Genomic DNA, 14,973 nt, shown 5'->3' with positions numbered 1-14,973 from the left:
AGGCATCCCCCCTCAGCAGTGTGGCTCAGGGGTGACACCTGGGAAGTCTCCTGTCAGAAGGGATTGTCCTATCTAAACAAGAAAACACCTTGGAAGAGGATGCTGATATTTGTGTCCCAAAGAGGGTGAGGAGGCATAAAAACGAATAAAAGGAAATACTTCTACAGCTTCTATTGACCACAGTGTCTCGTCCACTCCCACTGGTGCTGCCTGTGCTGGGTTTGGGGCGATGGACAACAGGGGGCAACTGCCTGGAGCTGGTCTGGGGGCGCTTGACACCTAGAAATAATAAGCACTTTATTCTCTATTCTCAAAGCAAAAAGCTTGAGTAGTTGAGCAAGGAGGAAAACTGCAGTGGTAAAAGGAGAGAGTGGAAGAGGAGGAAAAGAAGGCAGGCACACACCTGTCCCCTAGAGCTGGGAATGTCCCCGGGACAGGACAGGGCAGAGGAAAGGACAGGTTTGGTGATTAGAAGAACAGTTCCCCTAATGTAGTTAATCAAGCAAGAAAAATATCCGCCGCATTTAAATCACATTTCTGTTGGCCTCAAAACCAGGGGCAAGTGTGCGGGAGACTTGTCCACTAAAAGGCTGTACGAGGTGGAAGTGGCAAAATCCAAGTGGCTTGTAAAACGCAGCTCCTCACACACGGTTCAGCTGCAACAGCTGCTCGGGAAGAGCAGAGCCAAAGGCACTTCTGCCACAAACCCCGACGATGTACAAACAGTCTGCTCCGAACCTGGGTGACAAACCCAGAGGAAACAGGCGGCAGGAACAGAAACAGGCACAGCTAAAAAAAAAATACCACGAGGGCACCCAAGTGACACGATGGGCTTGACATTGGGTTTTTCCTTTTATGGCTCAGAGAGTTCTCCCGTTTCTACAGAAAGCTACACACACACACACACACACACACACAGCCCCACACGTGTGTGCTCCCACAAATGTGGGCGAGTCACGGAAACACCAAAGGAGAATGGCAAATCCCACTTCGGTGTCTTTTGGAAACCACCCGATCCTTGTATTCCTGCACAGCCCCGGGTACAAACAGCGTTGCGCGGGCTTTTTGAGGTAGTACAGGTTGGCCCCCAAGGAAACGAGGCTGCCAAACCACAGCCGTGTTTTCAAAAGCTGTAGTACCCCGATAGTTAACCTGGTTTTCTTGCAAGATGCTCTCAGGATATAATACCCCAAACCAAGTACACGAGATTAGCCTTCTATTTTAATAAGCTCAGCTCTGCTGCCAGAGATACCGGCAGCCTTTAAATTTAGAAATTAATCGCAGCTCAAAGATTAAGCCCCAGAGTCTTTTCCTCTTTCTTTTTCAAAATCTCCCTTCTCGGGAAACAAGAAAATGAAGTTTATTTGACTCGGGCTCGCTCTATTAGCCAGTCAAGAGTGAGAGGCACTTCTGGGCCACAACTCATGTGAGAAACGAGACATCTGAAATAGGTCAGAGGACCGACGAGGAGCCTCCACTGACCGCGGAGGGAATCCACAGCGAGCTAAAACCAACCTCTGCGATCGACGATGTGTGGTCAGACCCTGGAACAGACTGCCTAGGGAGGGGGTTGAGTCTCCACCCCTGGATGTGTTCAAGTGTCACTTAGATGGGGTGTTGGGTGATGTGGTTTAGGGGTGAACTTGTAGTGTAGGGTCAATGGTTGGACTTGATGATCCCAAGGGGCTTTTCCAACCTGAACTGTTCTGTGATTCTATGATTCTATGATCCCACGATCGGCCACGAATGCCGCGTACACCACGCGAGAAGAAGGTGGGGTGTATCTGCAGCGCTACGAAACAAAAGGCACACGTTGCACCTAGCACCCCACGGGGACGGAAAAACACTGGTTGTCCAGCCTGCACCATTTCCAGAAGCCCTGAAACTCCGCCGCACCTCTCTGCCTGACACACAGCGCTCTCGAGACCGACACACACCAAACATCGCACGAGAGGAGTTAGTAGAAAGACAGCTTGCCCAGAGCCCATACTTACATTCCCACCTCCAGGGACATGCTTAATATTGTCCTTGGAACCACACTTGGACTGAACATGGCTGTAGTTCGCTTTTTTGGAGACTATCTGGACCTGGAATGTTACAGAATGGAAAACAACACAAGGGAAGAGGACTGGTTAGAGTTGTCATACGGCAGGCTGGAGTGGGTGCTCTAACACAGCGGATCAACAAGGAGTCGTGTTAAACTCAACCCAACTTTTAAGTATTAGGTGTGAGAGCCACTGAGGAGGAAGAGTGAGAAAATAAAAAGTGAACGGAACGAGAGGCTGCACAGACAGGGTTAGTGCGAGAGCGTAAGCGCCACCGTGAAGCCCGCTTCGCCGCGTCCTCGACGGGTCAGCATCGCTGCGAGGGCATGTTGGGCGACGTCCCCCTGAAGCTCCTCCAAAAGCTCCCCTGGGGCAGGGGGAGCCCAGCTCCGATGCTAAACTCATGGATCGGAGCTGCGGGGCCACGTCTGCCAACACCGCTCGCGCCTGCGCTTTGTTTCCCGGGCTGGCACCGGTCCTGGGCAACATCTGTCAAAACCTCGGGGCGGTAAAGCCCGGTCTGAGAAACAATCCTGTCAGACCTTCAGGGCGATTTTATCAGGGAGTCTCACGGTAATTAGATTGTTTCTCCTTTAAACTGAAAGGATGTGGACTTTTTAGTGGTCATGACAGTGTTGGGTAGACGGTTGGACATCTTGGAGGTCTTTTCCAACCTGGATGATTCTCTGATTTTTCAAAATACAAAAGGAGGACGCCGAGTGAGCTTTTTACTCAGCAAGACAGTAACCGAGTCAGAGTTCAGGAGGGTTAGTTACGACACGTGTTCAGTCAGGGAGTTACGTGAAGCACAAAACGCGGCGGAAGCTGTATCCTACTTTCTAGGCAGAGGTGGCAAATTCAAAGCACAAAAGGAATCACCGGAACGTTCTCACTTTAGCAGCTTTCCGAGAGCTCCTTGAGCCAGTTCAGAAAGACTGGATTCAGGGCAAGGGCAGCTCTGAAAACGCCTCTGTGCCGTGGAAGCGTGCAGGTACAAACCCCGGCCGTTCGCTAACGGCTCTCCCTGATAATGCTGCAATTAAAGCTCCCCACCCGCCCGTGCTGAAACCCGGGGCCGTGACAGCTCCGGAGGAAGTGTCACACGGAGTTAACAAATGGGAATATTGCAGGAGAGATCCGGAGCCCTTCCCATCCCTAGGTCTTCAGAGGAGCAGCGCTGAACTGGGCGCGCTCCTCCTCGCTATAAACTCGCAGTTACAAACCAGTGCTGTGTACGAAGGGCCGGTCCTGAGGGAAACCTCCGACTCCAGGCTAAGCCCACCTACCCCGAACTGAAAGCGGAGGACTCTGGAAACATCTACATGTAGGGCAGGCAAGGAAAAGATCCCTGCGGCAGCGCTCTCTGGATGCGTCCCACCGAGAACATCGCAGGGTTTACAAGAAAGAATGGGGAGAGTGTCTGTGCGAGGAACAGTGACACCGACAGAAGACAGCAGAAGAGTTGGAGAGAAGTGACTCAAAAAAAGGGCAAGATTTTCCTTCACCTCCCACAGAGAAAAGTCTGAAATAAACTCACTTTCCCATTGGGCTGTTTTGGGGCCCCCTCTTTTGATACGGTTGTTTTAGCAGTAGCCAGTTTAGAGACTGCACTGGGTTCAGACTTTGGCGCGGCAGCGGCTGATTCGGGCTTTTTCTCTATTTTCCCCTAGATGGAGACAAACGGATGATTTCAACCAGCAAAAGCATAAACGTGGGCAGGAGAGCACGGGCACGCAAGCCACTCGCTTCAAGGGAGCGGAGAACCTGGGAGAACTTCTCACGGGCTGCAAACCCTCAGGCAAAACGGAGTCCCCTGCCTGGGAAGGCTCAGAACTAAGGGGGTGGAGGGGAAGCAACACCCACACGGGGTGGAACAGGCACCCTGGGGGCACAAAGCAACAAATAAATTCTCCGTTTCTCAGAAAGCCTGTAGGTGCCCTTCCTCGGCAGCTCAGCATCTCCCCAAATGGCCACGTTGGCGGTGGCTCCAGCCCGTTATATCCTGCCAAAAAATGAACCCCAATCTTCCGGCAGCCCGAGAAGCAGCACGTGGAGGAGGACGTTACAGGGATCTCAGAGGCAAACTCACCCCCGGCTGATTTTCTTCACCCTCGAGCTCTAAGAGCTCGGCTGGATACGCATACGCTGAGCCTCACCCACATTGATTTGACTCAGGCTCTGAGATCAGAAGCTCACATTTTATTTTATTTTTTAACTAATTAGGACTCACCTAATCCAGCTAAGCAGAAAATTGAAGGAAACTTTACAGGTTTTAGAAAAATTCAGCAACTACCTGAGAACATGTGTTCTTCTGCCAATCTAGACCCAGACCAGTGCAGCAGGACCTGCATTTTAGGGGGAGCTCAACGTAAACCCTGCATTTCACATTTTGTCCACAGAACAGCGAACAAAAAAAACCAACCCAGCACTTTTACAGCATTCTCAGGTTCTCAAAAAAACATCTCAGCATAAACAAGCCTACAAAAAGGACAATTTTCTTACAAGGGCAACTGTCAGGATTTAACAGTTATATGAAAATATTTAGAGAATAAAGGACAGTACAATTAAATGTAAAAATAAATTCCCTTCAACTGACACCACAGCTCCGTAAGCTGAAAAGCTCTGTGATCCTCAGAGCCCCCGACCCGGTTTCAAATCACAAAACCATCCTGAATCCCGTGTGTTTCTGACCAGAGGGCACAAGGCTTTCTGAACTTCCCTTTGGTTTCACGACACGACCCAGGAAAAGGCCACCCCTCCTGCCTGCCTCAGTCGGTTTTTTTCCCAGCAGAAATGGTTTGTCATTTCCAGAAACTTTGTTCTGGGGAGCGGAAGTTTCAGTCCCCTAAGACCGAGCTCTGAGGACCGTCCCGTGATACTGTACAACCGGGCTGCTCCTCACGCGGCGGAACAAATCCATGTTGTATCGACGCCGCCTGGGACACACACCAAGAGCGCCCCTGGCTTTATGTGCCTGCGAGGAGACTGAGGCTCCCAGCGTGAAAAATGTGCTCTCTTGGCATCAGGTTCAAGTTATTCACCGAGTTATTCATTCCCACAGACCTGCAGCAAAGAGAAGGGGCAAATCGGACCGGGGGCAGGCTGCTGACACGCTCGGTCAGGCAGAGCCGGGTGTATCTGCTGTGCAATATCCAGTAAAGGTTTCACCATTATTTAAACTATTTAAACCCCCAGAAGGGGGTTCAGGGACATCCCTACAGCTTTATCATTTACACGGTAGATATTCGCAGTGGAAGTGGAATTTAAGACCATTCCGGAGAGCCTCAGGTTGTATCTCCGCACAGGTTCCTCCCTACAGCTCACCCAACACCCCCCTCTCTTCTTGTGGAGGATATGCAGAGAGCAGCAAAGCTGGACCCAGTTCTTATCAGCTTTAGGCCTGACAGAGTCCTCATCCCTAAACCTGGGAAAGGTGCTCCTGAATCCAGATTTCCCGCGTTGTAGCGCTCTATTCCACCTTCTCAACTCCTCTATTTGAAGGCAAAGCTTTGAACACAGACAAGATTTTGAGCTTTTGAGGCCAATGTCAGGACGTACGACAGAAAACCAGAACCACAGGATTTTGAATTCCTGTACGTATGCCAGGAAACATCGAGAAGGCTCTTTGGGTGGATTCCTTCTGTACGCTGCTGTCACTGCCTGGTTAACACCTTGTGCCTACACCAAGAACCCAAAGAGGAGCTCTGCGGAGCACGAAGGAGAAGAGCAGTGAGGATACAGCCACCAAAATTAGCAAAGAGCACCCCTAACGCTTGAAGAGCTACCGTTCCAAAGCGCAGGTTCGTTACCGAGCACGAGGAAAACGTACCTTTCCTCCGCCGGGCTGATGTTTAATATTATCCGTCGATCCGATTTTGGAACGCACGTTTTTCAGGTCTGGAGCGGAAACGCTGCTGGTGGGGCGAGGTGGCTTGGAAGCGGTGCTGGGTTTAGTCGAAGCCTTCGCAGTTGTCTTTTTAGCATCTGTCACCAGGGTCGAGGTGGTGGTGGGCTTGGTTGCAGTGGTCTTGTTTTGGGGACGACGGTTAGCCGCTCCGGGTACAGTCGTCGTGCTGGAGGCGGTGGTAGAAGGGGTAGTGGCGCTGCTCTTCACCGCGTTCCCGGTAGCGCTCTTAGGGCGGCTCACGTCTGCTACGATTAGCGCAGCGATAGTGGGAGGGAAGTGGGGGAAAAAGACAGATCAGAGCCCATTTACACAAACTTACGAGCCCTAAAGATGTACAGTGACCTGCCTAACAAACGCGGCCGCGAGCAAAGATCTGATTCAGACAGAAACCGAGGCGAGTTACCTGAAGACGGTGACTTCGCAGAGGTCTTCTTGGCGTCGGCAGGTTTTGCGTCGGTCTTGATGGCTGCCCAACACAAAGCACAAGGATTAGTGGTGCCAAGTGGGATGAGGAGCTGGGGATCCCAGCACGGCTTCCCTCGGTGACTCCTCTTTAGCCCCCCGTCCCCGTGTCTAGCATGGCCCTGCAAAGAAAGATCTCAGGAAGGAGCTGCTCTGTTTGAACATCTGGCTGAGATCCTCCTCCTCACAGCAAAACCCACTCAGGTTTTCCAGCGGGAAGGCTCAGCTCATCTAAAGGACCATCACTCAAAGACACAACACACCCAGGGTATGGTTTGCATTTTGGTTTTTTCTCTTTCTGAATCTGACAGCACTCACCAAGGTTATTTAAATCCCACCCCAATTTCATTTCTTAAAAAACACAGCTCCCTTCTTTACTAAATAGCAACAGCAAAACCGCATTTGTCCGTCTGTAACCTTGGTCTCGTTGCTAGACCGATTCTGACCCATGCCAATCTTCTTGCTCAGACATTATCACACGTATTTTGGTCCCTGTTACAGTTGCACAAACGCAAAAATCAATCGCTAAACTCAACTACGCCTTTGGGCAAACACCAGCGATCATGACCTCATTACATTCCACACAGACAGAGGACAGTCTAAACCGGGAACGCAGCTCTATTTCTCAAAGCAGGGCAAAACCACACAAAAAGGTGATCAGGGAAAAATAACAGACTGAAAAACAGAAACAGATCCTGATTTTAAAGAGCTCTGTGGTAATGACGTGCAAGTTCTCTCCTATCACTGGTGGACAGCTTTTGCTAAAATCTGCTTCATTTCAACAGCCAAAGGAAGGAAACGTTAAAAAACAAAACCCACACGATCAAACGGAAAAAAAAAAAAAGTAAGTTATCAATTTTGAAAAACCTCTTCTTCTAATATTTAATTTCCACTAACAGTCCGAGATTTTTTAGATGAACTCATGTAGCTGGCAGGGTACTTTATGGAATACCAATACCAGAAAGAGGCAGATAACTAGAGGCCAAGTTGGTCTGGATCATTCCAGCCTGACTTTGCTAAAAGCGTTCAATTAAACACCACAGAGAAGATAGGAGCTAATGAGATGAAACACATTTGGATAATTTAATAAGGCCTAAAGGATAGATATATAATTAATACCAAACACTTCAAAAAAAAAAGGTCATGTCAAACCAACCTCATCCCATTCTTTTGAGACCACAACTTTAATTGGGAAATCTGTATGGACAGAATAGACTTAGTTTTACATAAGGCGAGAGGACAACTATTCAAGATATAAAGAGATGTTATTTCTGCGCGTGTCATGCTGGGAAACTTTTGGCTGTGTTATGAGCATGTGATGGTGGAAACCTGAAGAATGATAAAGCTACTGGGAAAATGGTCTATAAGGACAGTCCAAGACTTTTCTCTTTTTCTGATCTGAATGACGGGAAAGGTGCTCTTGTATGAACATAAAAGTGAGGGGAATACCGGAAAAAGAAATTAAAATAAAAACCGAGCACCACGGCTCTTGTTTAGTTGAGAAAGTGACTGATATTCAATACCTGAAAAAGTGAAACCCTGTAATTTCAGACCAACCCACCAGACACACGTTTTTATGTTTGAACACTGTGAAGGACCAAACATTTGAGCAATCCACAAGGTTTCTTCACCGTGAGGGCAGTGAGACCCTGGCACAGGTTGCCCAGAGAAGCTGTGGGTGCCCAAGGCCAGGTCAGATGGGGCTTGGAGCAACCTGGGCTGGTGGGAGGTGTCCCTGCCCAGGGAGGGGGGTGCAATGGGATGATCTTTGAGGTCCCTTCCAACCCAACCCATTCCGTGATTCTACGCGAGTCTCTGACTTTCGCACCTGAACAGCAGGAGCAGATGTCCTCCTGAAGCACCATCTTTTAGCCAGAAGCTTATTATTCACCTCAGTGCCGTGCAGTAAGAAACTAACCTGTGCTCAGAAGAGACACAGGTCTCCACCACCTCCACCCGTGCATCCAGCTGAAGCCGCACGTGCTCAACCTCAAGCGCTCAGCGCTTGGCTCGGCGTGACTCCCTCTGGCCCCGCATCCTCCGTCACACCCTCGCATTCTCCTCTCCCCAAGCAGGGCTCCCTGCTTTTCCCATTCACGTCTCCTTTCCAGGTCCAGACAAAACAGCTTTAACTCCCGAGGCGAGTTTCTCCAGCTGACCTCATCTCTCCCTCGCCCACCCGGTTCTCACTGTGCTTTGGCAACGTCGCACCACCCTCGCCGGTGCAGAAGCCTCTTCCTCTGTGTGCATCTCGCCACTTGGAACAACCCTCCCGCATCTCTGCATCGCTGACTCCATCTCTTTTCAAACGTCCTCAGAAAATGCTTCTTTGTCTCTCAATTTTGGAAGGAGAAATTAACTAACTCATTAAAACGTATTAAGCATTCCGGGCTACGGTTTGCATAAAAGACCACACAAAACGAATTTTACAAGGATGTCCACAGGATCAGCTAAGACACGTGGCTCTTGGAAAGCGCAACACTTCCTCTACACGTGATTCATTATATTTTCCCCTGGAGCATAAAGCACGGAACGTACGTCTCGCCTAATATGTTTCAAGATAGTTAAACCACTGCTGTTCTTCTGGGGTTATGAATTCATGCTTTGGGACTCCTGGAACAAAGCGACCAATACACGTCGCTGGGCTGACGTGTTGACCGGCAGATTTCGCCCATGAGCTCCGGTCACTTGAAAAGACTTGAGAAGACTGAACTATGGTTTTATCTGACATTAAATCTCTCAAGCTCCACTAAAACGAGCAAAAACGTTCAAAACGCTAACATGCTGCTCGTGTTTCAGGCTGCCTGTGTTGAACTCATGGGAAGTTCCCGCTTTGGCAACAGTGGGACTGGGACGCTCTTTTCTGATGAAGCTGATATAATTTCAGCTTCCTGCACCAGTAAAATCTTCCACTTCTGCTCAACTTCTTGTTGTTTTTCAGATGCACTAGCTTGAGTGCTTCAAGTCCTCTTCTGGAGATTTGCTTTTCCCAAGTTTCCAACCGGTTTCAGTGTTTATTCTAACCGTTACAATGGCAAAGCACAGAGGTAACAGCCCCTTTTTGCTTAAATCAAGCACGTTCAGGAATCGTATTAACCCTGAATCCCAGAGAGCTCATCCTGGGAATGATTCTGATTTGCCAACCGCAACCTGCAGCTGGTTGGGAAGAGAAAGCAAGAGACCACTCACATGTTGGCCTCTTCGGAGGAGAAGCAGCAGTATTTTTCGCAGCGGCGGTCGCAGTGACCGGCGATGTCGCTGTCGTCTTAGGAGTAGTAGGGGTGCTCTTGGTAGTAGCTCGAGGAGCGGTAGAGGATGGAGGCTTTGAAAGCGAGGTCCGCTTCTCGGTGGTCTTCGCATCTGCAACCTGAAAACGAACGGGCCACGTTAAAGCCAGCGCATTTCACTGACGGTCTCTTCCGGAGTCATTGCCAACAAAAAGCCTGAAATAAATCGCAGTTGTTCAAATCCTTAAACACGGGAGCTAGGTGCTGCCGAAACATTATAATCCCGAAGATTAAAAAATAAATTAAGGCACGCAGAAGTGACCGACTGTGCTCAGTGCAGGACATGGAGCACAGACCCCGAACTGTTTCAGCACTGATGCGTGGAGGCCGTTTACGGATGGGAGTGACCTTTTGGTTTCGGAACAAAATGGAAAACATCAGTGCACTAGCAAGACTTCTGGGAGAGGCTTCTTCCCTTCGCGAGCAGAAATGAATCCTGAGCTAAGCAGGCACTTACTAAACCACTGTGGACACAAGAATAAGGTGTCCAGGGTTTGTTCCTAAGCCACTTGTTTGTAAACTGGCTGATCTCTTAAGTATTAAAATATTGAGTTAAAGTGTGGGAACAAATGAGATGAGATTTCGGTTTCGTCAAAAAAGGGATACCGAACCACGCAAAAACTTAAAACTGAAGATGCTGGTTCACAGAAAAAGTACAGATTCATGCTCTTATTGTTATTCCTAGTTTTAAAAGCCATCCAAATGCAGTTTTTGTGTAGCAGAAACGCCAGCACTGCACTTAGACCAGCTCAAAGCTTCTGCACTGGATTTTAACATTCTCCTTCAAATTCGAATTTTTCTACCCTATCACAAGTTAACGCAGGGAAGACTCCAGGGCCGTTCTTAACGTTACACGTGGACACCCTACCTCAGCCTTCAGATGCAATGCTAAGACCTGGCCCCAAACCTTCCCTCACTGAGGAATTACAAATCTCCAGCAGTCCCCAAGCACGTCAGCGTACGGACAGCTATCTTGGTTGAGTTTTTATAATGGCCAAACACCATGAAGTGGGAGATAACTGGAGTGTTCCAACGGATTCTTTTCCCCCTCATCACCAGCACCGAAGCTCTCCTGGGCTCTTGTCTGGACTGAAGAGACATCCTGTGTTTGCAGTGTGTCTACATAGAAAAAACCCTCCTTCCTTTAGTAACCAGAAAAAAAAGGAGGAATTATCTTGTGCACTTTGTGACTGTTCACTGGGGAAACCACAGAGATATGGTCAAGTTTGATTTTCTCCTCTGCGCTGGCACAATTAAACGCTCCTAAGTGGGTGAACGGCAGCTGATGCCAACAACCCCCGCAGCCCTCGCAGCGCAGCAAAGCCCTGACCTTATCCTCCCCACGACGAGCAATTTTGGGCTCTTGGGCAAGACAGTCAGTGCGTTAACATGGAAAAAAGCTCTTGGAGCTCCCACCCGTTGTTTCTTACCTTTGGTTTAGGCTCTTTTGGAGTTAGGGTGGAGGGCCGTGTAGTGCTGGTGGCCGGGCGCTTAGTGGTAGTGGTTGGAGGAGGACCTGAAGTAGGGCTGGTGGGTTTTTTGTTTGAGCCAGGCTTGGGGCTGGTAGCGGACAGGGGCCTGGCTTTCGTTGCTGCAGGCTTTGTAGATGATGTGGATGCGGCAGGCTTTATGTTTTTTCAAAAAAGCAAAGTCCAGTATAAAACCGAAACGAGACCAAAAAAAGAAAACAAAAAAACACAACAAAAAAATAGCGCATTGTAAACCAAAACACTGAGCTGCAAGAACATAAAAGTGAGATTTTAAATGCAACCAAAACCAAATCATGACAATAATAATTAGCTTTCTGTTTTCTGAGCGTAATGAAACAACCAAAATGAAGCAGCAGAAGGGAGCTGCCTTCAGAGCCCGGGGGAGTTTTGCCATTCGATTCTAAGCGATCAGGATTTATTCCAGCAACATCTAAAGCAACAGAAGGACTCGCTGGTAAAGCTGGGATTAGTAATTGGGTGTTCCTGGCATCTAGTCCTACGTGCGGTACACAGGACTCTGCTTTCCAATTCCATGCGCACAAGGGATTGCAAGCTCTAAATCCTCATCCGATCAGCCCCGGCGGTCACACGGCCGCTGCCTTCGGGGGCACCGAGAGCCCCCTGGCCCTGCCACCGCTCTGCAATTTGGGGCTGGCAGTCGCTGAAAGCTGCTGCAGGCAGGTGCCTCTTGCGTTTCATAAACAGCCCCAAAACAAGAGAGTATCAGCTCCTGAGCAGGGCCCCCGAATGCTAATTGCGATGCAAATGAGGGGGTTGTAAACGACCAGGAGAGTATCAGTGTAGCAGAGGTGTTATCATCCATGTTTACTACTTCTACACCACTGATACCAGCCAGGGAATTAATTTAAATAAAGCTCACCACCCATTTATTAAATCCACTTTCAGTCACGTTTGCCGAGTTCTTGGCAACTTCCTAAGGGGATGCCTTTGTTCCAGGCAAACGGTTCACGAGTGGCAGCTCAGAAAACAGAACTCGTGTTGCTTAAGAAGCAGAAAAGCCGGCAAATAAAAACCACGGCAGCAAAGAGGCTGAAGGTGAAACGAGCCCTACCTTTGTCTTCTTCTCAGGGCTGGGAGGCAGCTCTTTGTTGGGAGGTGCCGTGATATCGTTCCCTGTCACAGCTTCAGCTGGTTTGGGCTCTTCTGGTTTTGCTGGGGGAAAAAAGGAAAAAAAAAAAAGGGGGGAGATTTCGTAATTTGAGCTTTTTTTTTTTTTTTTTTAGTTTACTATTATTCAACACAGCAACAGGAGGAGACAGAATTGAGGCAGTTAGAGGTCGGCTATTGCTTCTCCCAAACCAGCACACCTACAGGAAGAAAGATTTTCCCCGTAACAGAACAGGTTCATCCAGATGCCATTACCATCCTGTTTCTCATATTATTCCAGTGGGAAAAGAGACGGCAGATGAAGGAAACCCTCGGCTTAATTAAAAGAGCAAACCTTCCCATCATTCAAGTCATTAAAATAAACTGCTGGGATGCGAACGCTGAAGTTCTGACCTCTTCGAGGCTTCACACTACGGTTTACCCCGCAGCAGGGCACTCATTTCAAGCTGTCCCTGTTGCTATGGCCCTTTCTTTTTGGTCTTTCTTCTGCCCAGGTCCACGCGCCACAGCTCTCCACGCATCGGGAGGATCCTCTCCCCGCGGGAGAGGAACGTGACATACACAGAGACCTCGTTCCACCAACCTCGTTAGTGTGGAAACCGTCGTGTTCAGATTCAGGTGGATTCAGTTACAAGAGCAGCCAGTTTTTCACTGTAATTGTTCATTTTTTGCCACTGCCACCTAAAGGTTGTTTTACCGAGAGCGAATAAGATGCTCCTCACCTGCAGAACAGCCACCACTTCCCGTCTCCTTTCAAAAACCAGTCTCTAAAGCAGTGTTATAGAATCATTAAGGTTGGAAAAGACCTTTTTTGGATGAAGTCCAACCAACACCACCATGAAGTCCAACCCAGCAGTACCTTGACCACTAAACCATGTCCCCAGGTGCCACGTCTGCACGGTTTTTGACCCCCCCAGGGATGGGGACTCCAGCCCTGCCCTGGGCAGCCTGTGCCAGTACCTCAACGCTCTCTCAGTGAAGAAATTGTTCCCAATATCCAACCTAAACCTCCCCTGGTGCCGCTTGGGGCCGTTTCCTCTTGTCCTGTCATCAGTAATGTGGGAGAAGAAGCCAATCCCCACCTCACTACAACCTTAACGTCTTTCTTCTACTGTGGACCCCAGGAGAAGGATGACGACCGCCCTCCAAAGCAAACTACATACCATAAACCTCAACTCTGTAGCAGCTTCCCCAGGTGTTCTCCCTAAATCTTACCAATCCTACAGCAGGACTGTCACGCTGCTTCGCACCCTAAGAGCCAATTCCCCCACAAAGAGCTCTCCAAACACTAATTCTCAGCGGTGTCGCCGTACAACCGCGCTGCTCCGAGTCGTTTTCTGCTGCGATTTGGAATTTTACGAAGGACACGGTGCAAACAAACCGTCGCAAATTTATGCATTTCCCCTTGTCATCTGGGGATTAAAATAAAGCGTTATCTGCGCTGGATGCTTCTTTTTATGCTGAGGCGCATGCTAAGGGCCCACCAGACAATAGCGCGACAAGTCCAGCAGTAAAAAAGGTTGTTTTCTTTGAAAAATCACTACTTCTATTTCACATTTTCTTGCCTGTCAGCATTGAAGGGAGCATCTCAGAGGACAGCTGAACTCCGGTACAAATGTCGCTGTTGAAACAAGCCAAACGAAATAAAATCGTGCCTGCCGCCTGCCCCCGCGATGCTCAGCAGCAGGAGGGGTTTGTTGCTGTTGTTTGTTTTACTGACTCCAGGACAAATTTAGAAGGCTTTTTTTTTGTTTTTTCCCTTGAATTGCATTAGCTTCTTCCTAGCCATTTAGCTCCCAAGTTATACTAAACATTTTGCAGCACGGCGTTTAGCATTTTTGGCATATAAAATAGACTCGCGAAGAAAAACAAGAACTGAAATGTGCAGGGCAGACAGTTTTTCAGGCAAAATTCTTAAGAATCATTCAACGTTCACCTAAGAAAGCTCTTTTTTTTTTTTGGTAGCTGATCTGCATTGGCTCCTCTATACTAGTTTTCTCCACTGCATTTCAATAAAGCTTTATATTCTCCCTCATTTAACTTGTCAGTTTGATCCACAGCAACACCAGAAGGAGCAATTGTTGCTGCCGGTTCTTGTTTCTGAATAACAACCTCCTGCCCGTTCACCGCTCTCTGCTCCCGGGACCTCCTGCCTTTATTTGAACCCTACCAGTCCCAAACATCCGGGACACCAAGGTGACTTTCCATCCGCTGGAATTGCCCTTTCGCGTCCTGGCTGTCGTCATTATTTCAGCTAATTCAGCAGCAACGCTAAACCTCTCGCGCCAACCCACGCGAGTTCCTCTGCTCGGGGGGCCTGAGGCGGCTCCTTCCAGAAACTGAAATTTCAGGGTTTAAACTCGGCTTCTGAACTAACGACAACTTCATATTGCTTAACCACATACGGGCCACTGCGCAAGAAATTTGGAGCGAAAAGCTTCAACACACAAAATTATCAGAGGGTACCTCAAGGTCCTCCAAAACAAGATTTATTTTATAGAATCGTAGACTACCGGACTGGAAGGGACCTCGAAGATCATCTAGCTCAACCTTTTAAGATAAAGCAATACAGTATAAATGAGGTGGCCCAGCACCCTGTCATGCTGAGCCTTAGAACTGTCCAAGGTTGGGGAATTCACCACTTCCCTTGGAAA

At 48.8% G+C, this 14,973-nt stretch overlaps 1 protein-coding gene across 1 annotated transcript in view; it reads right to left on the bottom strand.

Moving 5' to 3' along the window:
• Window positions 1–12,364, bottom strand: part of LOC104279215 (microtubule-associated protein 4-like) — a gene marked incomplete at both ends in the record, with an annotated part of 17,394 nt that extends 5,030 nt beyond the window's left edge. The window contains 7 exons of the mRNA XM_009876419.1: window positions 1,995–2,087; window positions 3,583–3,711; window positions 5,875–6,194; window positions 6,356–6,418; window positions 9,604–9,781; window positions 11,132–11,326; window positions 12,264–12,364. Coding sequence (XP_009874721.1) covers window positions 1,995–2,087; window positions 3,583–3,711; window positions 5,875–6,194; window positions 6,356–6,418; window positions 9,604–9,781; window positions 11,132–11,326; window positions 12,264–12,364 — 1,079 coding nt within the window. The remainder of the gene's footprint in view (window positions 1–1,994; window positions 2,088–3,582; window positions 3,712–5,874; window positions 6,195–6,355; window positions 6,419–9,603; window positions 9,782–11,131; window positions 11,327–12,263) is intronic.
• Between the last annotated feature and the right edge of the window lie 2,609 nt (window positions 12,365–14,973).

Source organism: Apaloderma vittatum, unplaced genomic scaffold, assembly GCF_000703405.1.
Source record: "Apaloderma vittatum isolate BGI_N311 unplaced genomic scaffold, ASM70340v1 scaffold19079, whole genome shotgun sequence".
In the NCBI taxonomy this organism is placed as follows: Eukaryota; Metazoa; Chordata; class Aves; order Trogoniformes; family Trogonidae; genus Apaloderma; species Apaloderma vittatum.
The sequence above is the reverse complement of the archived record's forward strand: the minus strand, read 5'-3'. Positions and strand labels throughout refer to the sequence as shown.